General features: G+C 42.1%; 1 protein-coding gene across 1 annotated transcript in view; it reads left to right on the top strand.

Moving 5' to 3' along the window:
- Positions 1-551: 551 nt before the first annotated feature.
- The window catches only part of GPR158 (G protein-coupled receptor 158), a 1,449,349-nt gene continuing 1,425,940 nt past the window's right edge, over positions 552-23,960 (top strand). The window contains exon 1 of the mRNA XM_069211362.1: positions 552-1,942. Within this exon, the coding sequence (XP_069067463.1) occupies positions 1,083-1,942 (860 nt within the window). The 5' untranslated portion in view covers positions 552-1,082. The remainder of the gene's footprint in view (positions 1,943-23,960) is intronic.

Below are 23,960 nucleotides of genomic sequence, written 5' to 3'. Positions count from 1 at the left end.
ACAGGAAAACGAGCACGTGAAGCAGAACCAGGAGATGTCTCTTCAAGACACATCTGCAATTACCCTGCCATAACAAACTCGAGTTAATTATAAATTAATTCAACGATAGGCTCCAAAAGTGCAGTCGCTCAGAAAATGTGTAAACATGCACTATAGTAGCTGTGGAGCGCAGTGCCTACATTCCTGCACATTAGCAAGTGTTCTTTTAGCGCAGACTTGGTTCGTGTTAGGCAACGTTACAGCGTCTTACAAGAACAATGCTATTGTTTTAAGTGCCCCTGCTAACCTGGCCTCTTACGGGAAGTCTTAAGGCGAGAAGAACTGGCCTTTCCCCCCCTCTCCTATGAAATATCTCGCGCCCTCCCTCCCCCTCTGTCTCTCTATGGATTCTCCGGCTCCACTGTTTGCTCCTTGTTCAGCACTGGACAGCTCCTCCAATCCTCCTTCCATCCTCACTAACAAATGGTTGCGAGGTGATTGACGCAAGATCCGGCCATACAGAGGCCAAGAAGCCCGAAACACACCTATAAGCAACTGCTAGGTAGGAGCTAACGGCAAGGAGGGTTTGGTTGTGACAAAACTGTAGTTTCAGCATGCCTGCTCCAGCAGAGGGAGGCGTGTGCGTTTAAGCTCACCCAAGTGCTTAATTAGGCAGCGTCTTTGCACCCGCCCACTGTACACGCTCTGCAAACAATCGGCAAAGCTCTGTTTTCTTTTCTTGCGCGACTGTTTCGTGCTTCGAGGCTGGAAGTGCCGCGCCTGGAGGATGAAGAATACAGAGCGGGACATGCCCCTGATTATCCAGGAGAGTCAGATTTGCATACAGAGCTTCCGAATAGCTCAATGAAAGCGAGGGAAGCGGATGGGGTTAAAGACGTAAGCAGGCTAACTATAGCATCCTCTCAAGATGGGATGTAACCTGCTCACATCCAGGCGACGGGCAGAGTAATTCCCAGAGCAGGGGCGCTCGGCGCTCTGTTGTCACAGGTGAGCGGATCCGCAGCGCGGAGGCGGCTCGTGCAGCCGGCGAGAGCGGGCACTTCCAGGGGCAGATTAAAAGTGTTCCCGGCTCAGCGGGGGATATGGCTCTGCCACTTCGGACCTTCCTCCTTCTCGCCCACCTGGGCGCCCTCGCATCCGTAGAGTTGGCAGGACGAGCGAGGCACAAGGAGAGGCAAGCTATCAGAGACCAGCAGTCTATTTACAACAACATCCGGAGCCCGGACATCTCTTCCCCCTGGGGTAGGTCCACGCGCAGCCCGTCCGCGGCGCAGAAGAACGCCGCAGCTTTACCCAAACATGTGGCATCGTTTCTCTACACGGGGGATTCTCAGGAGTTAAGGCACCTGAACTGCTCCAGGCGGTATGAACTGGCCGGGGTGCCCCACACCTCGTCGCACCCCTCCCTGCAAGGCGCCCTGGACACGCTGATCCACGCCACCAACTTTCTAAACATGATTTTACAAAGCAATAAATCCCGGGAGCAGAACTTGCAGGGGGACATGGAGTGGTATCATGCCCTGGTCAGGAGCGTGCTGGAAGGTAATTCCGACATCCTGAGGGCAGCCATCACATTCCACATGGACCCCATGTCCCCTACCCCTCACGTCTTCCTCCAGGCGACCAGGAAGGAGAGCCAGATTCACCTGCAGGACCTCTCATCTTCTGCCCAGCTGCTGGCCAACGCCACCATAGAAACCGAGTGGTTCAACACTTTCAAGGGCAAATGGAGGCCCCACATGCACAAGCGGCTCCTGAGCACGGGCCCCAAAAGTTTGGAGAACAGCTGGAAGAAAGGAGATGGCTTTGCAGCAGACAAGACACACATCCGCTGGTCTTCGCCTTTCCTGGAGTGTGAAAACGGAATCTACAAACCCCACTGGGTCCTGACCCTGTCGGCAGCCTTTTATGGTCTGAAACCCAACCTGGTGCCGGAATTTAGGTAAGAAGAGCGTCGACCGATTTACCTAACGTCGGTTGTTGTGTAATAAATCGATGAGCAGCTGGATGCTGGAGAGCCCTGGGCCGAGGAGGCGGAGGCGTAGGTGAAGGAGCCGACCCTAATGGCCGGTTTTAGTCATTAGTAACACCACAGAGCACGCTGCACAGCGATGCGTGGTGGCCAGGGCTGCCCTTCTGGACATAAAATCCATTGCGTTCTGGGAAGGCAGCAGCCCTCGCCGGGAAAGTAGAGCGTTTTCACTAGCCTCGAAGGTCAGGCGAGATTCAGATGCAGCTGTGAAATTCCCTTTGCCAGAGCTCGGGCGCGTGGAAGTTGTTGTACCAGGCGTTAATTGAGGGAGTGAAACGAGGCTCACTGGGGAAATAGCGACAGATCACATTCATTTTTTTCTAAATTGTGATATTATGTTAACGGTATCAGAGCAATCCCTGCTCGCTTTGGAATGCACTAAGCAAGTCACATGTTATAAAATAATGTACGTTAGTGTCTTCCTCAGTATTCTCGACACTTGTTTCTGTCTCCTTTTCTTTTTACTGAATCAGACCATGATAATCAAGAAACAAATACACATCCTAACAGAATATCCTCCAAGAGACACGCCCGAGAAGCCCTTTGTGCTTAGACCGAAAGAATGTAAGGTTGGAAGGAAGCATTGATTAATTAGCACTGAGAAAACGTGTATTAATTGATATCGATCGTTGGGCTACCAAGCAAACAAGGAAGAGTGGCTAGGAGCTTGCTGTGGAGTAGATGAGATCGCACTCCGTAGGGGCACCCACCACCCCCTCTCCCGACACACACCGCAGGGGCACCCCTACCGCCCATACACCCAATAAAGTGACCTCCTCAGACGTGAAAACTTAGAAGACGACGGGTCCACTGCTTATTCTGTGACCGGGAATGTTTACTTCTGATAGTTTGCAGCTCATCGAGGATTGCGGTACTTTTGAAAGCTCTCCTTCAGATGACAGTACTACAGCACATCTCTATTCTTTTATGCGTGCAGCTTATTTTACCTTAAATGGCTTAGGTTAGCAAGTTACTCAAATATAGTCCTAAATATAGTTTTGCAAATAAAGCTACAATTTTGACTAACTCACACGATTTTTCTTTGCAATATTTTAACAAGTTGAAGACATAGTTAAAAAGTAAAAGAAAAGAGGCATGTCAATAAAAAAGTTGTGTTTTTGCGTGACTTTTGTCCTAGAAAAGGGTTTCATACAATAAACTTGTAAGCATTATTTTACTATAGTAACCTTAGTTAAAATATTTAACTTAGAATAAACATCATGCTACGAAGCAATCGACATTATCCCAAATACAATTATCAGCCTGTAATATTTTGAAGCCAGTAGTAGTTGCTTTTAAAATGTGCATTGCCTCTAGTGATGTCATAGTCTGAGTAGGAAGCACACCACTTATTTCTACCAGTGGGATTTGGGATAATATTGGGGTCTCCTTGAGTTATTTTGACATATGTCTGTTACTGAAGATATATGGACTGGTACAATGAGTGTAGGTTCCTAAGACCAGACCATGCTAAAGTCACCGTAAGAAAACCTATGGTGAGGGCCACTGGAATTATGTGGCAGGGGAAGACCAAATTATGTAGAAGGCTTGATTAAATTATGTAGCAAGAAGACAGGTTATGCAGCAAATCGGCACATTTTGTGATAATATAACGTCATTATTTTGCCATTTTTTTGGGTGTTAACACCATCTGGACAAAGATGTCTTCTCATTAGTATCAGTTTCACACTCAAACACAGCCATAAGCAGCAGAAAACTGAAGAGACTTCCACAGTGTAGCAACACAGTTGATGAATTTTTAATAATGTGTTCCGTTTGAGCTAGGAGCGATTGTTTTTGTTAAAACCTGTGGATGATGGATTATTTGGCAAAAGAGGCAAGTCGATTAATATGCTGAAAACCACAAAATCTCAGAAGTTCTGGCTATGGCTAGAAGGCTGTAGTAGTTTACATTGAAAGTATATCCATTATGGAGGTGCAAACCAGTATTAAGAGTGAGTGCACTCAAATCACCTGATTCAAAAAGCATTTGACACACTTGAATTGAACTCAGTCATTAAAAAGATAAGATTCTGAACACAAAATTCCAAGCTTGATTCTGTGAATCAAAATGGCACAATTAATTTGGATTGGCGATTTTTCTTTTGATTCTGAGTATACTTAGGAATAGGGGTTGGGCAATAAACTCCACTCCGCCGGTGGAGTTTTGTCCAATCCATGTTACGCATGTAATGCAGAGTTCTGGCCAAACTCCACCTGCCGCTGTGTGGCAGAGTTTTTTCTCATGAATGGCTCGCCGGTGATAAGTTGGTGAGTGAAAATTGGCATCCTCTAGTGCGAATTTGTGTACCAAGAGGTTACCCTCTGAGATTTTCCCAAAGCAGGCAGTTGCAACCGTTCGCTTTGGGAAAGCTGCCAGTCGAATAAAAAACCTGCTGGAGCGACAGTAAAACCAACTCGAGCATTAGTGCACTCTGGCACACCACATGGTTGTGTTCTGACTGATTTCTAAGCATAGAAAAAGCTCCTGGTGCTAAAAGTCAGCGCAACATAACAATTTCTGCCCACTCACCGAACTTCACGGAATTTCACAGACTTTTTATGTAACTTCGCAGAATTACACAGAGTGAAACTCTGCAAGTTCCGCCCACCCCTTCTTAAGAATACTGCAGTTCCAGCAATTCGAGGAATTGTTGTTTTGAAAAGTTTAAAGTTAGTGCAGTTTGTGGGCATTCCTCCAAGTGCAGGTGAACATGCACAAACTTGTAAGTTATTGCAAATTCACACATCCGTTGCATGTAGTTTCTATCCTGGAAATGCATGTTTGCTCCTGTCAAATGGCAAGATCAGGTGTGTCTGAAGGGTGGAGGAATCAAAGTCTGATTTAATGGAGGTCTCAGTGAAGAGGTTTCTCTATGTGACAAATCTTCGACATTTGCAGTTTTTTTAAAAGTGCTAACGTTTATTTGTGCCAAGTTCATCTATGTAGAATATACTTTTTACACCGGGTTGTAAATTTGTTATGCTTAAGGGTACTTTATGAAATTCATAAATGTGTAGGAGTGTCTGTGGAATTCTTTGAGAGTCCTTGAAAAGTAAGAAATTGTTCTCCAAACTTGGGAAATAGCCTAAATATACACATTTCTGACTTTTCAACAAGGGCCTTCTGAATTCGGTATACAATCAACACATGATTAGCACTTAATGCCGTCTGCTATGGTTGTTAACTTTTGTTAATTGTTTACCTTCCAATAATGGGCCAGAGCATTCATCAAGGGCACGTAGTGAGGGATGTTGAATTATATAGCTATTTACAATTGCATCATGTAGAGAATAAGACTATTAGCAATTGACCCTCAATTACGCCCCAATGGTAGACAAGCAAGCCTACTGTTTGTATCTGCGCCACAACTGCTTCATGTCCCTGCTTCAGATTTTCACTGATTTTGGAAATGGTTTGTTGTGTAGTAATATTACACAGCAATCACATTGTTTAAACAAAAAGCATTGTAGTTAAAACAGCCGTCTGTATGAGCTGCCAAATAGAGTTTGTGGTGTTCCTTTGACAGCTCTTTTTTTCAGAGTATAGACTATTGTAATTTGCATGCTTTTTTGCCGTAATCTCTATTATTGTATTTTTCCAATTTGCCCACACCTCATTTCATAGAGCACAACATTATTTTCTTTGAAACCATACCTCTGCAACCTAAAAATATCTAATCTCTTCTAACCCGTCTATTAATTCCTCCCATCATTTCATGAGGTCACATGCCACCACTAATGATCCCTCTTAAATTCTGTAAATGTATTCTACAACAGAAACTCGAGTAAGTGCGTAGACTGGTTCCTTTGAGAGTACATGGCTAATCCCAGTAACCAAAAACAATTTGAATAACCACTAACCTTGGGTTTCTGGAGTAAGGTGCTATGTGCGGTAAAGTGCTTCAGTGCTTCATCAAAGGTAGTAAGTCCCATTTAAATTCAACACCATACACAATTATGCATTACAATATTATGATGTGCACATGTTGAACTTTAAGAAAAAGTTGTTCACCTTCTTAAGCAGCTATCCTCTGTGTGGTAAGGTGTAATTTAACTTGACTGGCAGCACTTTTGACACTCATATGATGTGTTTTCCTATCAATTCTAAACTTGGGAATTTTCCTAAGGGTATTTCACCTCAGGGTGCTAAATTGGCGTTGCCTTATAACTCAGCAGTTGTTCTGAGCTGAATCTTTTTCTCTGTTAGATTTGGTCTAATCTTTATAAAGGATGTAGGAGATTTGACATGTCTTGCAGGTCAGATTGAAAAATTCAAGTCACGATGGACATGCATGTGTTTGTTGTTCAAATGTAATCAACTAATCAGGGGCCTAAAATCTTTGGAAATATTGCAGCAGCTTTGAGGTAGTGGGCAGGGATTGATGAGTTAATAAAACTTCTTTGGCTTCTGCTGTGACTTTGTTGGTTGTTTATCACTGCAGAAGAAAAAAGTCAGGGTAGGCTCTGAGAATGAGACAGTGAAAGGACTTTACCTTTGTACTTCAATATAGTCACACATTATTATTAGAATAGTTTTTATTTAAATAAATCAGATTAATTATGTGACTATTGACCTCATTTATAACTTGGCAGTATGGATACTCTGTCATAGTGCAACAGAGTAGCCATACCACCAAGACTGTGCCCTTCCTGCCTGAATTAAATGCGGGTAGACCTTTGGCTTAATCACAGCAGAGACTAGTCTGTCTTCAGTGTGATTAAACCCCTCAGATGGCATGCCTGAGTAATGGCCATCAGAGGCTGACCTTTAATTCCACTCACCTAATTTAGATGGGTGGAATTAGAGGACAGTTTTCACTGCTCATTACCACCAGGAAAACCCTGATGGCAAAAGGCAGTAAAAATACAAAATGCTTTCCTCGCCATGGGAGAGGACTCCAATGTCTTTCTAATTTTAAAAAAGAAAATCCAACTTTAGGATTTTCTTTTTGAAAAGAAACAAGAAAACTGTTTTCCAAATGGCTCCTTCATGCTTGAAGAAGCTGTGGATCAAACTACAAAAAGCATGGCTAGAATTCTCTGTGATGGTGGTTCCAGAAATGCTTCATGAAATGACCACCGGCTTGGCGGTCATTTCATAGTTTGGCTGGCGGGGGTGCAGTCAAGGTAATGGAATAAATTACTCAGTTGCCTTGACTGCCAAACCTATGTCTACCAAATTATTAATCAATGCCGTACATTTTTTTAAAATAAAAAAACAACTTTAAATTGTGCTTTACATTCAAAAATTATATTTAGAATACAAAATTTAGAGGGTAGATGTATTTTTTAGAGCTTTTAGTTTTATGTTTAAACATTTACACATTTTCAGTTGTTATTGAATACTTTTATTTATTGTAACTTAGATGTTTCAAGGTTTTTTTTAAAGAAACATTCAATTGTTGTTGCTGAGTTTGTTTTTTTGTCTTTTTTTTTTTATAAATGGAAGACTCATTTCCAGTGCCAAACCTAGCAGTTAAGCTCAGGGCAGGAATTTTCTGTTTGACTTTATGTAAACTCTTTCTTTTACTTAATTCATGGAAGATTCTGTGGTGTTAATAGAACACCAACTTGATGGGGATGATGATGAGGCAGCTCTGAGAATACATATAAGAGCAGATGTGAGGCGTAAGAAGCACTTGTGACACAATAAAGATCCCAACATCAGCTCAACCTGTGCCTTCTCCTGGTGATGCTAATGGTACTTTAGAGCCGGGAGGAGGAAAGGTTACAGTTGGTGGTACTAATGGTGGTTAGGATGGTACTATAGACAGTATGTTCCATCAATGGATTAAATGCTGCTGTGATCATCGTGTGGTTCTTATTTGGAGTGTTCGTCTGGTTCTGACCAGACAGATTCAAAGTGAGACAGTCAGGTGCAACAACTGATGCAGGAGTATGAAGAGAGATTGGGTCTCCCACTAAATGAACCAGGAATCACAACAATATTAATAGTATGAACCTACAACTTTTAAAGTTGTGTTGAAATACATGCCTATGACAGCTCCCTCTCAACTGAATGAAAAGGGAATGAGATGTTCAAGTGAGAGCTCCTGCTACAAGGTTGTCAGACAGTATCAATGCCCTTACAGAACTATAGCTCCTCAGCCTGCTCCTTTATACCTGCAGCACTACCAGTTCTCTTTCGGGCCCGGTTGGAAATCACTGTGGCTCTGCCTCATCTGCAGAGTGGAACAAAGTTCTTAGGCAATTGGTAATGTCATCTATCATATGTGGGAAGCTGTGAAACTGGTTGTACATGATTTCATATAACTACAAATAATACCTAATTGCATCTAAACCTTTTTATTTAAATTTTCAAGGCTGTTTTTGCTGTTTTGTTTGCTGACCAGTGCTAAAGCGTAAGTGTTCCATGTATAAACTGTATGGCTTATCCATGATCAGCATATTTGATTTACTAGTAAGTCCCTAGTAAAGTGCACTAGAGGTGCCCAGGGCCTTTAAATCAAATGCTACTAGTGGGCTTGCAGCACTGGTTGTGCCACCCCCATTGGTAGCCCTGTAAATATGGTTCAGCCCTGCCACTGCAGGGCATGTGTGTGCAATTTTAAACTGCCAATTTGACTTGGCAAGTATACCCACTTGCCAGGCCTAAACCGTCCCTTTTTATACATGTAAGGCACCCCTAAGATAGGCCCTAGGTAGCCCAATGGGCAGGGTGCAGTGTATCTTAAAGGTGGGACATGTACTTATGTGTTTTACATGTCCTGACAGTGAAATGCTGCCAAATTCGTTTTTCACTGTTGGAAGGCCTATCTCTCTCATAGGTTAACATTAGAGCTGTCTGTAGATATTATTAATGCACAGATTCTCTTTGGGAGCAGATAGACATGTTGGGTTTGGGGTTTCTGAACTCACAATTTAAAAATACATCTTTTAGTGAAGTTGGGTTTTAGATTGTGTGTTTAAAAATGCCACTTTTAGAAAGTAGGCATTTTCTTGCTTAAACCATTCTGTGACTCTTCTTGTTTGTGGATTCCCTGTCTGGGTCAGTTTGACAGTTGGGCTGTTTGCACCTCTTATCTAGACAGTGACACAAAGGGAGCTGGAATGTAGCCTGCATATCCTGATGGGCCATCTGTGCTGAGGGGAGGGGAGGAGTGGTCACTTACACCTGAAAGGGCTGTGCCTGTCCTCACACACTGCAGTCTCCAACCCCCTGGTGTGTGCCTGGGGCCTGGCTTGGGCAAGGTAGGATCTTGAAGATAACAGAGACTTCTCTTTGAAGTTTGCCTACTTCAAAGGCAGAAAGGCCTATAAGAAGAGCACCCAAAACCCCTGAAACTCAGATTACTTCTGTAACCAGGAGGAACCTCTGCCAAGTAAAAGAGCTGAAGAAGCTGGATGAGGAGTACTGCTCCTTTGCCTGTGACTATGCTTTGCTGGGTTGGCCTGCAGTAGCTCCTTCTACCTGAGAGAGGACAAAGACTGACTTTTGTGTGACCTCCCACTGGTGAAGAATCTCCAAGGGCTTGAACTGAGCTTGCCTCCTGTTGTTGAAATCTCAAGGACAACAAAGACTTCGCTCTGCCAGCACTTGGGCTTTCTTCTGAGTGTCCTGCCTGCCTAGTAGTGGTGCCCTAGCCTGTCTCTGGGCCCTTGAAAGGTGCAGCTGGTGGAAAAAGACAGAAATCCACGCAAAGACTGCTGAGCTTGGAAACTTTCGACACACCACCGGCCTGGTGGCTGAGAAGCGACATGCCGCCGGCCTTATGGCTAAAATCGATGCTCCACCTGCATCACAGCTGGAAAATCGGCGCAACATGGCTGGAGAATCCATGTGCAACACCTGCAGCGTCTGCTTTTAACAATGCAACCCCCCCACGCAGCACGGTTTCTTGACACCGTGCAACCGTATTTTGATGCAACATCGCTGGGCGCAGAAAATCAACACAAAGCCTGCCTGGACCCGAGGTGCCTGTCCGGATCGACGCATCGCTGTCTTGCAGGAGAGAAGAACCCAACCAGAGAAGGAAAGACTCACGTTCTCGCTTGCGGGTGAGAAATCGACGCACTGCTGGCCTTTCTTGATGCACACTTGCCCGTATAGCTTTCTTTTGGACGCTACCCAGGTACTTTTGTAAGAAAACAACGTTCTCACTGTTTTCTAAAGGATTTAAGATTCTTTTGCTTTTTAAATTCATACCTTGACATGTGTATGTTGGATTTGTTTCGTTTTGGTCTTGTTTTGTTTAGATAAATATTACCTATTTTTCTAATCCTGTGTTGTCATTTTGTAGTGTTTTCATTGAGTTACTGTGTGTGTTGGTACAGATACGTTATTGTTAGAAATGGGGTCTTTGGTTGACAGTCAGGTTACCCCCTGTTCAAGCAAGGACCCTCACTCTAGTCAGGGTAAAAGAGAATCACCCTCAGCTAACCCCTGCTTACCCCCTTGGTAGCTTGGCAGAGCAGTAGGCTTAACCTCAGAGCGCTAGGTGTAAAGTATTTGTACCAACACACACAGTAACTTAATGAAAACACTGCAAAATGACACAGCACCGGTTTAGAAAAATAGGAAATATTTATCTAAACAAAACAAGACCAAAATGACAAAAATCCGACAAACACAAGTCAAGTTATGAATTTTTAAAGATTAAACTCAAAAATAGGGCTTAGAAACAAAAATGCTTCGATGAGATGTTAACACAGTGTTGTGACGGAGTCGTTCCCAAGAAGCCGACACCAGCGGCGCCGGAAACAGAGTCGTGTAGACCCCCAAGTACAGTACCTTTGGTGAAGAGTGAAAACAAGCCGATGCGCGAAGTCGGGAATCGCGGCGTCTGTGCGGAACGTTGAATCCTTGCACTTCGAGCGGCGTCGGTCACGACGTGGTGCGGCGACTTCTACGGAGTCGAGGACTTCAGCGGGGCTGCAGCGGAGGCGGGCCTGTGAAGAGCGTTGCGTTCCAGCGAAGGTCACGGCATCAGTGCAGGCGGCGTCATCGGATTCAGCAGCGGCGTCGGTCCAGAGTCGTCCGAAGTCAATTTCCTTGGATTTCTACCAGCTTTCCTTTCAAGGGCCCAGGGACTGGATAGGGCACCACTTGTCAGAGCAGGAGTCTCTCCAGAGACCCCAGGTGCTGGCAGAGAGAAGTCTTTGCTGTCCCTGAGACTTCAAACAACAGGAGGCAAGCTCTAAATCAAGCCCTTGGAGATTTCTTCACAAGATGGAAGGCACACAAAGTCCAGTCTTTGCCCTCTTACTCTGGCAGAAGCAGCACTGCAGGAAAGCTCCACAAAGCACAGTCACAGGCAGGGCAGCACTTCTTCCTCAGCTATCAGCTCTTCTCCAGGCAGAGGTTCCTCTTGGTTCCAGAAGTGTTTCTAAAGTCTGTAGATTTGGGTGCCCTTCTTATACCCATTTTAGTCTTTGAAGTGACCTTTCTTCAAAGGGGACTCACACCTACTTGTGAAATCCTGCCTTGCCCAGGCAAGGCCTCAGACACACAGCAGGGGGTTGGAGCCGGCATTGTCCGAGGCAGGCACAGTCCTTTCAGATGAGAGTGACCACTTCACCCCTCCCTCCTAGCAGAGATGGCTAATCAGGAAGTGCAGGTTACACCCCAGCCCCCTTTGTGTCACTGTCTAGTGCGAGGTGAAAAACAACCCAACTGTCAAACTGACCCAGACAGGGAATCCACAAACAAGGCAGAGTCACAAAATGGTTTAAGCAAGAAAATGCTCACTTTCTAAAAGTGGCATTTTCAAACGCACAATCTCAAAATCAACTTTACTAAAAGATGTATTTTTAAATTGTGAGTTCAGGGACCCCAAACTCCACATGTCCATCTACTCTCTAGGGGAATCTACGCTTTAATCATATTTAAAGGTAGCCCCCATATTATCCTATGAGAGAGACAGGCCTTGCAACAGTGAAAAACGAAGTTGGCAGTATTTCACTGTCAGGACATATAAACCACATTACTATATGTCCTACCTTATCCATACACAGCACCCTGCCCTTGGGGCTACCTAGGGCCTACCTTAGGGGTGCCTTACATGTAAGAAAAGGGAAGGTTTAGGCCTGGCAAGTGGGTACACTTGCCAAGTCGAATTTACAGTGTAAAAATACACACACAGACACTGCAGTGGCAGGTCTGAGACATGATTACAGAGCTACTTATGTGGGTGGCACAACCAGTGCTGCAGGCCCACTAGTAGCATTTGATTTACAGGCCCTGGCACCTCTAGTGCACCTTACTAGGGACTTACTAGTAAATCAAATAGGCCAATCGTGGATAAACCAATTACATACAATTTACACAGAGAGCATATGCACTTTAGCACTGGTTAGCAGTGGGAAAGTGCTCAGAGTTCAAAAGCCAACAGCGACAGGTCAGAAAAAAATAGGAGGCAGGAGGCAAAAAGATTCAGAATGACCCTGCATAAGCAAAAGTCCAACAGTTATACCTTGCTTCTGAAGTTAAGCCTGCCTGCTCGTGCCAAGCTACCGAGGGCGGTGGGGGAGGTTAACTGAGGGTGGTTCTCCCTTAGCCTGGCTAGAGTGAGGGTCCTTGCTTGGACAGGGGATAACCTGACTGCAAACCTAAGACACCATTTCTAACACCCCCTCTTTGTTGGTCTCCCCCCCCCACAGACTCCTTCTCCTTTCACCCATTTTTAAGATCACATCATGTTTGCCGTCTCCCGTACACCTCCTTTTATCTGTTTTTTGGGGGGGGCACTCCCTTTCCTTGCCCCCATGTTCCTTTACTCTCTCCCTACCCTACTTCCTTCAACCTTTTGATTCATAAACTTTCTTTTCTGTTTTATATGCTGAACCATGTCCATTATTGGTTTCTCAGAAATGGGCTTCTAGATGTTGTTTTCTGCGAATTTACGTACTGCAGTGCAATTAGGTCATGCTACAGGATTGTGCAGGGAAATTGATATCTGGCAGGACTTCCTTAATATCCACCCAGATTACATAGTAACATGTGCCAGGTGCCTTTAAAAACTTTACTTAATGGTTATTTTTTATATTTTCATGTTATGTTTGAGCATCTGTTACATGAAGAAGGCTGGTTTGTGTTTTGTCGCTTTTGTAGTGGTAAAATATTTTAAAAAAGAACACCAAAACAGAAGACAATAAAACAATATTTTATGTTTTTCTTTACTTTTCACAGTTGTCATATTCGTGTCACGGTTATATTGAAATAATTGGGGATCAGATTAATGGATTCGGGTAGCTGGGCTGTAGCTATTAGAAAAGGGGCCCATGTCATAAGCCAAAGAGGGGGGGCCCTAGGATGCAAAGCTGGGACTGTAGCTAGCCCGCCTCTAAATCCTATCCTTGAAATATATAAAGTTCAAATTCGAGCTGCTGCACTGTATGGGGCAGAGTTATGGGGTTCCCAAAGGCAGCTGGATGTCCTCCAAATTAAAGAGAATAATTTTTTCAGGCATATAACTAGTTTGGGGAAAGGTACACCGATGATTCCTCTCAGACTTGACCTCGGAACAAATAGTATCCAAGATGTAGCGGGTCTGAGACCTCTCTTATACTGGATCCGTTTATGGAAAATGGAAGAACTGGAACCTTTTCGGGAGGTAATAACAGATCTTATAAAGATCCAGTTTAGCTGGAAAAAGGTCAGCTGGTTGAGGGAGATAAAACTGGCCTGGGACGAATTGGCTTTCCCCCATTTTTGGGAGAGACCGGAGTCGATTCCCACTAACGCTATTTCATTAGTCAAACAAAGATACTGGGAGAAACCCAGTGTGAAGATCCTCCATAGCGATGGGGTGGGTTGATTAACCTCTGAGTTTCTGCTCGTAAAACAAGAACCATGGCCTGAGCAATTTTTTGATCTCCCAATAACTGCATATGCCCGTGCTTTATTTCTCCAGTTTAGATATGGAACTTTACCAGTCAACAGTTTTACTGCTCGATGGTTGAAGAATAGCTCTGGGGCAAATAAGTGTTTAAAATGCAACACATTGGAGGAATCCATTGAACATCTTTTGTTTTTTTGCCCTCTATATAAGAGTCCTAGGGAAAAATGGATCATTCCATTGTGCAAAGCTCTGTTATTATATGATCGAGCTAACGCCTACAGAATTTGTAAATATGACTCGTCTACATTAGTTGTAAGCGGGGTAACCAAATTTTTGACAATAGCTTGGTCTATTCGTCACAGGGCCAGTCACAGTGTCTGATTCCTAATGTTGAGTCATATAGCAGGAATAGTGGGGAACAATAGTTGGCTATGACTTTCAAATGGTTCTTCCCCTTTTTCCTGTTTTTTATTCAATGGTTTTAGAGTTGAAATTCTTCTGTCCAACTCTATTAAAATTTACAGTGATAATATCATGATAACAAAAGTATTTGTTTTTTAATATTTTAGTTCTCTTGGTCAACGGTTGAGATAAAGTATTTACTTATCAATCTAATTACTGTATAACTGCACAATGCACTTTAGACTGTTATGACTTGAATAGTTTTTATGATTTATGGCTGAGATATAGTATTTGTTTATAAATGTATTTATTGTATGATAGCACATTGTGTTTTAGACTGCTGGTACTAGAATTTGTTAACATGAGTGGTCCTGGTTATAAAGTATGTCTCTTCTTAGGATAATGGTATATCGAACCCCAGACTAGTCGATTTGAAAATATTCCTATATTGAAGTTTTGATCCTATCATGTTTTTATATATGTATTAATGGTCCAAAGCATATCTAATTTTATTAGCCGTGAAAGGGAATTCCATAGCAATAATAGGAGTTTGCCAAAATGTGCTGATGATTGGTTGTTCAGTAGGCAAGAAGGTCTTTTGTTATTTTCCCCAGATTATAAAGAAGTAAATGGTTAACCTTGCTTTTAATATTTATTAAGAGTTTTACCATTTATTTTCATATATTTTTCCCTTTTTCTTTTTTTTTTCTCTTTTTCTTTTAATTTACTGATGTATGATTGATTATACTCTAATGGTCTTAATTTTTGACCGAATAAAGAGAATTGAATTGAATTGAAATAATTGTTCAAGAATACACAACTCAATTGTTGTGTCATGTATCTTATTTTTGTTTTAGTCTGGAGTTCTATTATTTTGTGAATTCGTAGTGTTTGTTGATGTCACAATTAAAATCTGAGGGATAGAGGAAAGCTATAGTGTGTTACTAATTAAAAATGTAATGTTTTCAGAGCGTATCAGTGCCATCTCTCTGTGTCAATAAAACACAAAATGGTGTCCAAATGGCTGTGATTTTCACTTCGTTAAGTCCGTCCACCAGGTTCTCTCCCTTGCCCCCCACCACACAGATTTCTGTTACTGAAACCTCAGTTTTACAATTTTGTAAGCACTGCTCCATACATAACGTTTCCAGTCAATCAAAAATTAATTTATTATAATTCTCATCAATAGTAGAAATCATCTGCCTTCCTCACTGCACGGTTTTTGGGTACCAAACAATGGTTGCACAACTTTTGTCAAAATGTCAATGAGACTCAACATAGGCCTTTCATTGTACTCTAAATCTGTGCATATAACTTGTAAGTGCTGTATAAAAAACATTTAAGTGCTAAAGAAGATCTGTCTGCCATTCTTGGGGAAATTACTTGTTGAAACAGGCTCAGAGTTTTGGACACTGAAACCGAGGTTTATTTCACTACTATGTAAAAATGCACTATAGTAAACATGGTTTAAAGAGGTATTTTTATATTTTGAAAAATGGTTTCTGCCAAAATAGAATCTGTTATTAACAAAAAAAATAGCAGTTTTGTCCTAGTTGCATGGTAGTTTGTAAATTAATATAAATCAAAATACTATAAGCCTGTTCACGAGAAACAAAATAGTGAACATAGTTTTAAAGCTAAAATAAAAGAAATGTTTAGGAATAAAATGTAAAGGGAGAAATGATAGGGGAAGGGTAAAGAAAAGCCTTGAGGGCACGTAAGGCATGATCACTCAGCAAGACGACCTATATGTTTCCTTCAAGGTGTTTGGGTGAAAGCTACACTTTTATTTAAAACCTTAGGCAGAAGGGCTCTATTAACAGCACAACTAGAAATAGTATGTGTGCCTAAAACGTGAAATGGTTTTGCAAGAATCACTCCCTCTACCAAAAGGTGTATACATGTCACTTGGGAAAAAGGACCCTTTTATCCCACTATACACAGTTAGAGGCCCTCAATATTCTTTTCACACACCAGAAAGTTTGTGGACCATCTTTCAATTATTAAATGTTAGTTGACATTGCAATATACATAGCATTGTTAATAACAGTAAAAAGCTGAACTTTGATACAAGAAGTTTCACAGATAAGGTATGTGGGAGGGACATGAGCCTGGTTGTGTTGTTCACCTCCTCTGCCCACTTGGGTTGGTGTCTCCACTAGAGACCACTGGGGATACATGGTGCTGTTTCCCTCTGTGAGTGAGCTGGATAAATTGACTATGCGCCCTGTTCTGTGGAATAGTTGAAAAACATTGTCTTGTGGATCTTGTGTGTGAAAAGGCAGAAAGAAATGGCTTGAAACCCTACTTTGTATAGGTTATTGAACATCTTCCTGTGCCTCACTTACACTCGTATGTTAAACTATCTCAAATGAAAGGAAATGTCCATAGTACATTTTAATACCCATGCTTAGACATTTGTAATTGACAACATGATTGACAACCACAATATACCTCGACGAAACTTCTAATGGTGTTTTACTAGTCCTGCAATGTTAAGGTAATCAGCTCAGGCATGACAGAATTTATGCATTGTGCAACCCATCTGCACTTTTTGATCTTTGTCTCCAGAGAAACATTGTTTGAGTCCGTGGGAAAGTAGGGACAATTGGGTCGTTTTTTGTGACGAGAGATGAAACATTGTTCACGTTTTCTCTTCTTGCATGGAGCAGAAAAGCTGGTTGTGTGCCCATCGTGAGAGCTGATAGCGCGTCCAGTCTTTATAAATTACTTGTAATTGGACACGCTGGAGGTCGGTGAACCTTTTAACCAAGTTGGGTTCTCCTCATCCAAGAATAGTCGGATCACTCTAATCAATAACCATTATAATCAATACCCAATACTCAATTAATTGATCAAACAACACATTAGGTATCAATAACAATCAGTATTTTGACGCAACATGACCTTTCAGTCATGAATAACCACACCAGTTTTATTAAAGTTAATGAGTTTATTTCCCTATATTAACAAAGCTAGCACAATATATGTAAGTCTCAAAATCAAATGATATACGTATACGAACATTACTAGCTGTCCATAGCGACGGAAGAAACGCAATCTACGCAATATCTGGATTACAATGCACTCTGTTATAGCAATGCAAATCACTAATATAAGCAACTGAATTTGACTAATTGCATACATTGGTCAGCATAACAAGATTTAAATTTAGCATGGTGCATCCAGTGAATACCTCAACTAACCTCTAATTAGCATTGGCATGTGGGGCTTCATGCAAAATGAATTTAGTCAACATAAATTTAGAAAACTTCTAGCTTGGGTTTTGTCAAAATAAGCAGTATAATACAATTATCCTTTCATAATTACCAAATACAATCAGCATTCAAGATAAGTCTTCGTCCTTCAGGTACCGGTTCGATCAGCATGGGACAGATTTCAAAGGGGCAAAGTTAAAGCAAGTTTCCTTGCGGCAGCAAGGAAAATGGGGCAAAAGTTACTGCATGGACAAGACGGGGGCAAAATTAAAGTTAAAGTCTCTGGGGTGAGAATTCTTAATGTCTCTTTCTCTGCGACAGAGAAAAGGCATCAAAGTGTCATTTAAAATGGCATCTTGAATCATGCTTCAAAATAGCATCATAGAAAATGGCTGACTTCTCTTTGTCCAGTGGGTTTAAGTAAGAAACATTCCAAATTCTTCAGGGTCTTTCGTTGGAGGGTTTATAGGGTGGCTTCCTTTTCTTTTGATCAATGAATAGTGTCTTTCTCTTAGTACTCATTTATGCATAAGGTGTCCTTGGAGCCTTGGAACACAAGTTGCAACAAAGTTTGCCAATTATTTCTATATCAGAGTCTTTATTGTCTGCACCTGCAGAAGCTGACCTTGCTTCAAAGGGGATAAAACTAGCCTAGCACGAAACCTTGAGATAAGTGTGTTAGTCATTTCTACTGGAAAAATACAACCTTAACGTAAAAGAATATGTCTTTGTTAATACAAGTGAAAACCACACAGTCAAATTTAAGACCAGGCAACTAGGCCAAAGCCTCTACTAAATTTAAGCTAAGCATATAACAGTTTCAACAAGAAAATCATAGAATACATTTGCAATTATGACGGATTACTACATTGTCAATTCTTCATGATTAATTAAGCTCGTTTATAATAATGGCGAACTACCTCGTGGGCACATTTTCCCACCCACATTATTTTTCTTTGCTAAAATCACATTACCTTATATGATTTTGTTACATGATATATGAATATTTGTTAGTCTTTCTTTTTCTGCACCATCAATCCCTCCTCTGATGACTAATTATGTCATCACAGCAAATCTTCCACCACAAATTTTATTTCATTAAAATTCTGTTTTAGTAATTTGGCACTTCAGTCTATTCCCTCTTCCTTTTTGTTCCCTTTGATTTTTCTCTGTATATTTCTACCATTTTATTTTGTTCTTTCTCTTCTCTTCTCCTTTTTTTTCTTTATTTCAATATTTTAATAGCTTTCCATATTCCCCAAATACCCAATAAGCAAATTAATGTTATTAATATTCCCTTTACTATTTTCAGTAATAGTCCGTTCCAAATGTTGCTGAGCCAATTTCCCACGGAAGCAAATCCTTTTCCAACCTTTTCCCATACTCCTGGTTCTTTCAATTCTTTCATATCTGCACTCTCGTTAGTTAAATTTGTAAGCATTTTCCTAATTTGCCCACTGTTGTCCAGAATATAAGAACAACAGTGACGTGCACTAAGCATTTTGCAAACGCCGCCATTCTTTGCTAAAAGAATCTCTAAAGCAAGCCGGTTTTGAAGAGTCATAGCTCTTTCTGCAGCAAGTTCAGCATCAATCAGGATTATGGCTTCTGAGAATTTTGTCAGCATGTTATCCACAATAGTAGACAACTTTCGTATTTTAATTTAATTCAATATAACTACTACAGAAGGAATCATCGCTCCAAATCTCCTACCACACCAGAGGCTGTCTCCCTTTTCTGAATGCGATGTGATTCGGACAGCTTTGGAAACTTCTTTAAGTCATCCAGTTGATAAATCTTTGGAAATACTAGTCCCAAAAACCACATCCCATACCATCCTTTAGGAAGACGATAATAGGCGTTAAGTCCACAAATATAATATACCCCTGGAATAACTGGGTCTTGTCCATTCAGCATGAACGTCTACTTAGCCTGAAACGAAAACGTATGTTTACATTCACTCGTTCCACAAAGATTGTGTCATAATATGATTTAGGTCTATATACACAAAGTTTCCCTATATGTAATGCATCTAAAGCTAATTTCCCTTGTGTCTTTATTGCAGCAAAACCATAGTTATCTACAGATGTCCTTTTGTGTAATTCCCTTTCTAATTTTTCCTTTACCATTCTCCTTCTATCTTCAGTGTGCTCTAAAAAACTATTTTCTACGGGTGAAAGTAAGCATGTAAGGTTGTCTCTATGAGCGTGGACTACAGGAAAAGGCAATAGTGGTTCAAAGAAACCTCTAACTAATTTTATATAATAATCTCTTGCTGTTTTACTCAAATACTCAATTATGGGGATATGTGGAAACACGACATCATGATTGGATAGATTCCTGATTATAGAATCTGGTTAGTAACAAACTACATGAAATTCCATACGTAAGAGGCATGCTATGATATGTCACTCCTTCTATTACTGAGGTAGGTATTTGTGTGCACACATAACAATATTTTGCATCCATTGTCTCGACATACTCATTCAGCAAGTGATAGAAGACGTTCGAGGAGAGCTCTTTCTTGTTGTGTAAATATTTCTCGTCTTGTTCGAGTTTCTGCAAAGGAGTTAATTCAGTAGTAGTTTTAGAAGTAGAAGCATCATTCGCATCTCTTTCATTCTTTCCATGCATTCCAAGAACTATTGCTGTAATTATTAGTACACATGCAGTTATTAGACCTATACACATGTATTTACAACATTTCATTTTATGTCCTTTTGTAGTACTGCCTGGCATGATCTATATAGAATCAGAAAGTTGAAGACACTTTATCAAATCAAATTTGCAGATATATATATAAAGCTGAACGAGTTCAATGTTCACACGGTTTTCTTTAGCATCTTAGGGGGTCATTACGACCCTGGCGGCCGGCGGTAATGTGGCGGTAACACCGCCAACAGGCTGGCGGTGTTCTGCCAGCAATTATGACCGTGGCGGAATTGCCACGGCCATACCTCCTGCCCCTCCAATTGACCGCCAGGATTCCGCCTGGTGGTCATAATCCCCAGGGCAGCGGTGCAAGCACCGCTGCCCTGGGGATTATGAGTCCCCGACCGCCAGCCTGTCCGTAGCGGTAAACACAGCCAATGAAAGGCTGGCGGAAAGGGGACTTGGGGTGCCCTGGGGGCCCCTGCACTGCCCATGCACTTGGCATGGGCAGTGCAGGGGCCCCCAGGCATAGCCCCGTCGCGCATTTCACTGCCTGAATTTCAGGCAGTGAAATGCACTACGGTGCTACTGCACCAGCTGCACATCAGCATTGCCGCCGGCTCTATTACGAGCCGGCAGCAATGTTGATGTGACATTTCCGCTGGGCCAGCGGACGGTAACACTGTTACCGTCCGCTGGCCCTGCGGAAATGTCATAATAGGGAGCCAGGAATACCGACGGCAATGGCGGTATTCTGGCTCCCGCGGCCTCGGCGGTCTTTTTTCAAGACCGCCGAGGTCGTAATGACCCCCTTAGTCTCTTATCGGATTAGCAACTTTTGTCTCAAAATTGGTTTCAAAGTCAATCAAGTTTTCAATTTTTTATCTGGTTCAAAAGTCAATCAGGTTGTCAATGTCTTATTCGGTAATGTTCATGAAATTTCACTTTTCAAGTACCAAAGTGACGTTCTGCTTCTTCGTTTTCAAGACTGAGAGATAGAAACTCGTCTGACCAATCGTTAGTGGCTGTGTATGCCCATTCTGGACCAGAATATCTCCTGCTCGGTATTCTTTTCCTTTTCAATTTTGCATCTCCTTTTGATTCTCTCTCGCTGATGTCTTGTTCTTTGGCTGTGTCTTTTTCTTCACTCAGTGTTGTTATTACGATAGACACTTCTTTTCTTTTCTCCTTCAACTTTGGCCCTTCAATCTCTTTCAATTATTCTTTAGTCTTTGACTTCACAGGCGATCTGCTTTGTCTCCGTTTCGCGCTGCTTTCACTTGATGGACCTGCAACTGGTTCTGGAAGAATTTGAACTATTTCACTCTGTTCTGTCTTGTCTACTTCCCCTAGGAGGTCAATCAGGTTTTCTCTTTCTTTTCCTGTATCGTCTGCTTCTGGGAAAGCCCTCCTCTTATTAGGCTCTCCTGCTTCTTCACCTGTGACAGGCTCCTTGCCACCTTCAGGATCTTTGTCGCTTCCTGAGGCTTCTTCTCTGTTGTCCTCAAAAGGATCAACTGCGTCTTCCTCAGAAAATATTTCTTCTGTCTCGATTTCTGCTTGCTCGCCTTCAGGCTCTCTTTGTTCTGTCTCAGTGCCTGGTACTTTCCTGTCAGTTGCTGATAATTTCAGCACTTCAATTTCCTCTTCTGTGGGACACGTCACCCTTTTCGTGTGGCTGGCGTGAATCCAGTTGGGAACTCCCGCACACTTCACAGCGGTGGTAGTTGTCAGAATCACTTGAAAAGGTCCTTTCCAACGGGGTTCCAGACACGACTTCCTCACATGCTTCTTTATCACGACCCACTCACCTACTTTTAGGGCGTGTCCGGGACCTTGGATCGGTGGCAAGGTGGTTGCCTCCACCTGGTGAGAAAAAGAGCGTACCACATCAGCCAGACTTTTGCAGTAGTCCAATACCATATCATCGGTAATATTTACAAGTGCATTTGCAGAAACTGCTGGAAGTCTCATGGCTCTGCCCATGAGGATTTCATGCGGTGATAGTCCAGTTTTCCTATCAGGTGTGTTTCTCATTGACATTAACACCAAGGGCAATGCGTCAGGTCATTTCAAGTTTGTGGATGCGCATATTTTCGGCATCTTCGATTTCAATGTGCCATTCATTTGCTCCACTAGTCCTGATGCTTCCGGGCGGTAGCTACAATGCAATTTTTGTTCAATGTTCAGTGCTGCACACAGTAATTTGATTACTTCGTTATTGAAGTGACTTCCCCTATCTTATTCTAAAGAGATCGGGAATCCGAAACGTAGTATTAGTTCTCTTAAGAGTAATTTTGCAACTGTCATTTCTGCGTGTAGGGTATGCTTCAATCCAGTGACTAAAAATACACACAATCACCAACACATATTTCAAGCCCCCATGCATAGGCATCTCAAGGAAATCCATTTGCATTCTGCTGAATGGCCCACCTGCTCTTCCAATGTGGCTAAAATTTACTACTGTTCCCTTCCCTGCGTTCATTTGTTGGCAAATGACACAACGATGGCAAACTGCTTCAGCAACTTGAAGGAATTTGGGATTAAACCAATCAATTTTGAATAGTCTAATCATGGCATCCCTTCCAAGGTGGGCTTGTCCATGATACAACCTGGCTAATTGCGTGAAAAGGCTGTCTGGTAGAACCAATCTCCCTTCACTTGAAACCCACAAATCATCTGTTTTTTTTACGCATTGTAATTTGCTCCATGAGAGTTTCTCATCCTTGCTGACATTATTTTGTAGGAATTTCAATTCTTCGATGGTATCTACAACTTTTAGAGCAAAGGCTTCACTTTGTTCAAGTTCTGGCTCATTTATCAGGTTCCATTCGTCTCTGAGCAATATACAGTTCAATGCGCAAAACCTTGCGACTTGATCTGCATATCCGTTTCCCAAAGAAACGAAGTCTTGTGATTTCGAATGTGCACTGCATTTTACCACTGCTACTTCTCCTGGCAATTGGATAGCGTGTAACAATTCTCTTTTTCTTTCACCATTTTTCACTGGTGATCCTGAAGAGGTCATGAAACCTCTCTGTGACCACAATTGTCCAAAATCATGCACTATTCGATATCCGTACTGACTGTCAGTGTAAATGGTGACTTTCATCAATGCGGAAAGTTGGCAAGCTCTAGTAAGGGCTACTAGTTCCGCCACTTGTGCAGAGTAAACTCCTTGAAGCCAAGATGCTTCCAGAACACCTGTTATTGTACATACAGCATATCCTGCTTTCAATATTCCCAGTGCATCTCTTAAACATGAACCATCAACAAAAATAATTTGATCATTTTCTTCCAATCGGGTGTCTTTGATATCAGGTCTTGGTTTTGTACAAAATTCAGTCACCTGAAGACAGTCGTGCTCGATGTCTTCAGCGTTCTCAATTTTGACATTTTCACTGGGAAACAAGGTTGCTGGATTCAACGTAGTGCACCTTTTCAGCTGCACATTGGGTGATCCCAAAATTACTGTCTCGTACTGTCGCGTGGGCTCTCATTATCCTAAATGAGACTACTGGATTTCTAGGCAGCAGGATCGATCACGGTGTGGGGGACTGAGTCTGACCCACGTGTAAGGAACTCTGTCACCCTAAATCCGGTTCTTGCTCCGGCTAACTAGCAGTGCCTCATTTCTCCCAAGGGGAAGAGATGATTAGGCAGCCGAGCGCATGACATCTTTGGAACTTCTCAGGGAAGTCGTGGTCACTCAGATCCAAACCAACTCTCGCATTTACAGTATGATCTCATATACAAATGACAAAGGCAGTATAAGTTTTATATAATGTTTTAATAAAACGACTGCATTTTAGATATTAAGGCATGAGCCGCATTAACCAGAACCATACAACA

This window comes from Pleurodeles waltl, chromosome 10 (assembly GCF_031143425.1).
Source record: "Pleurodeles waltl isolate 20211129_DDA chromosome 10, aPleWal1.hap1.20221129, whole genome shotgun sequence".
NCBI classification, from domain to species: domain Eukaryota; kingdom Metazoa; phylum Chordata; class Amphibia; order Caudata; family Salamandridae; genus Pleurodeles; species Pleurodeles waltl.
This window is presented reverse-complemented; position numbering and strand designations above follow the sequence as displayed.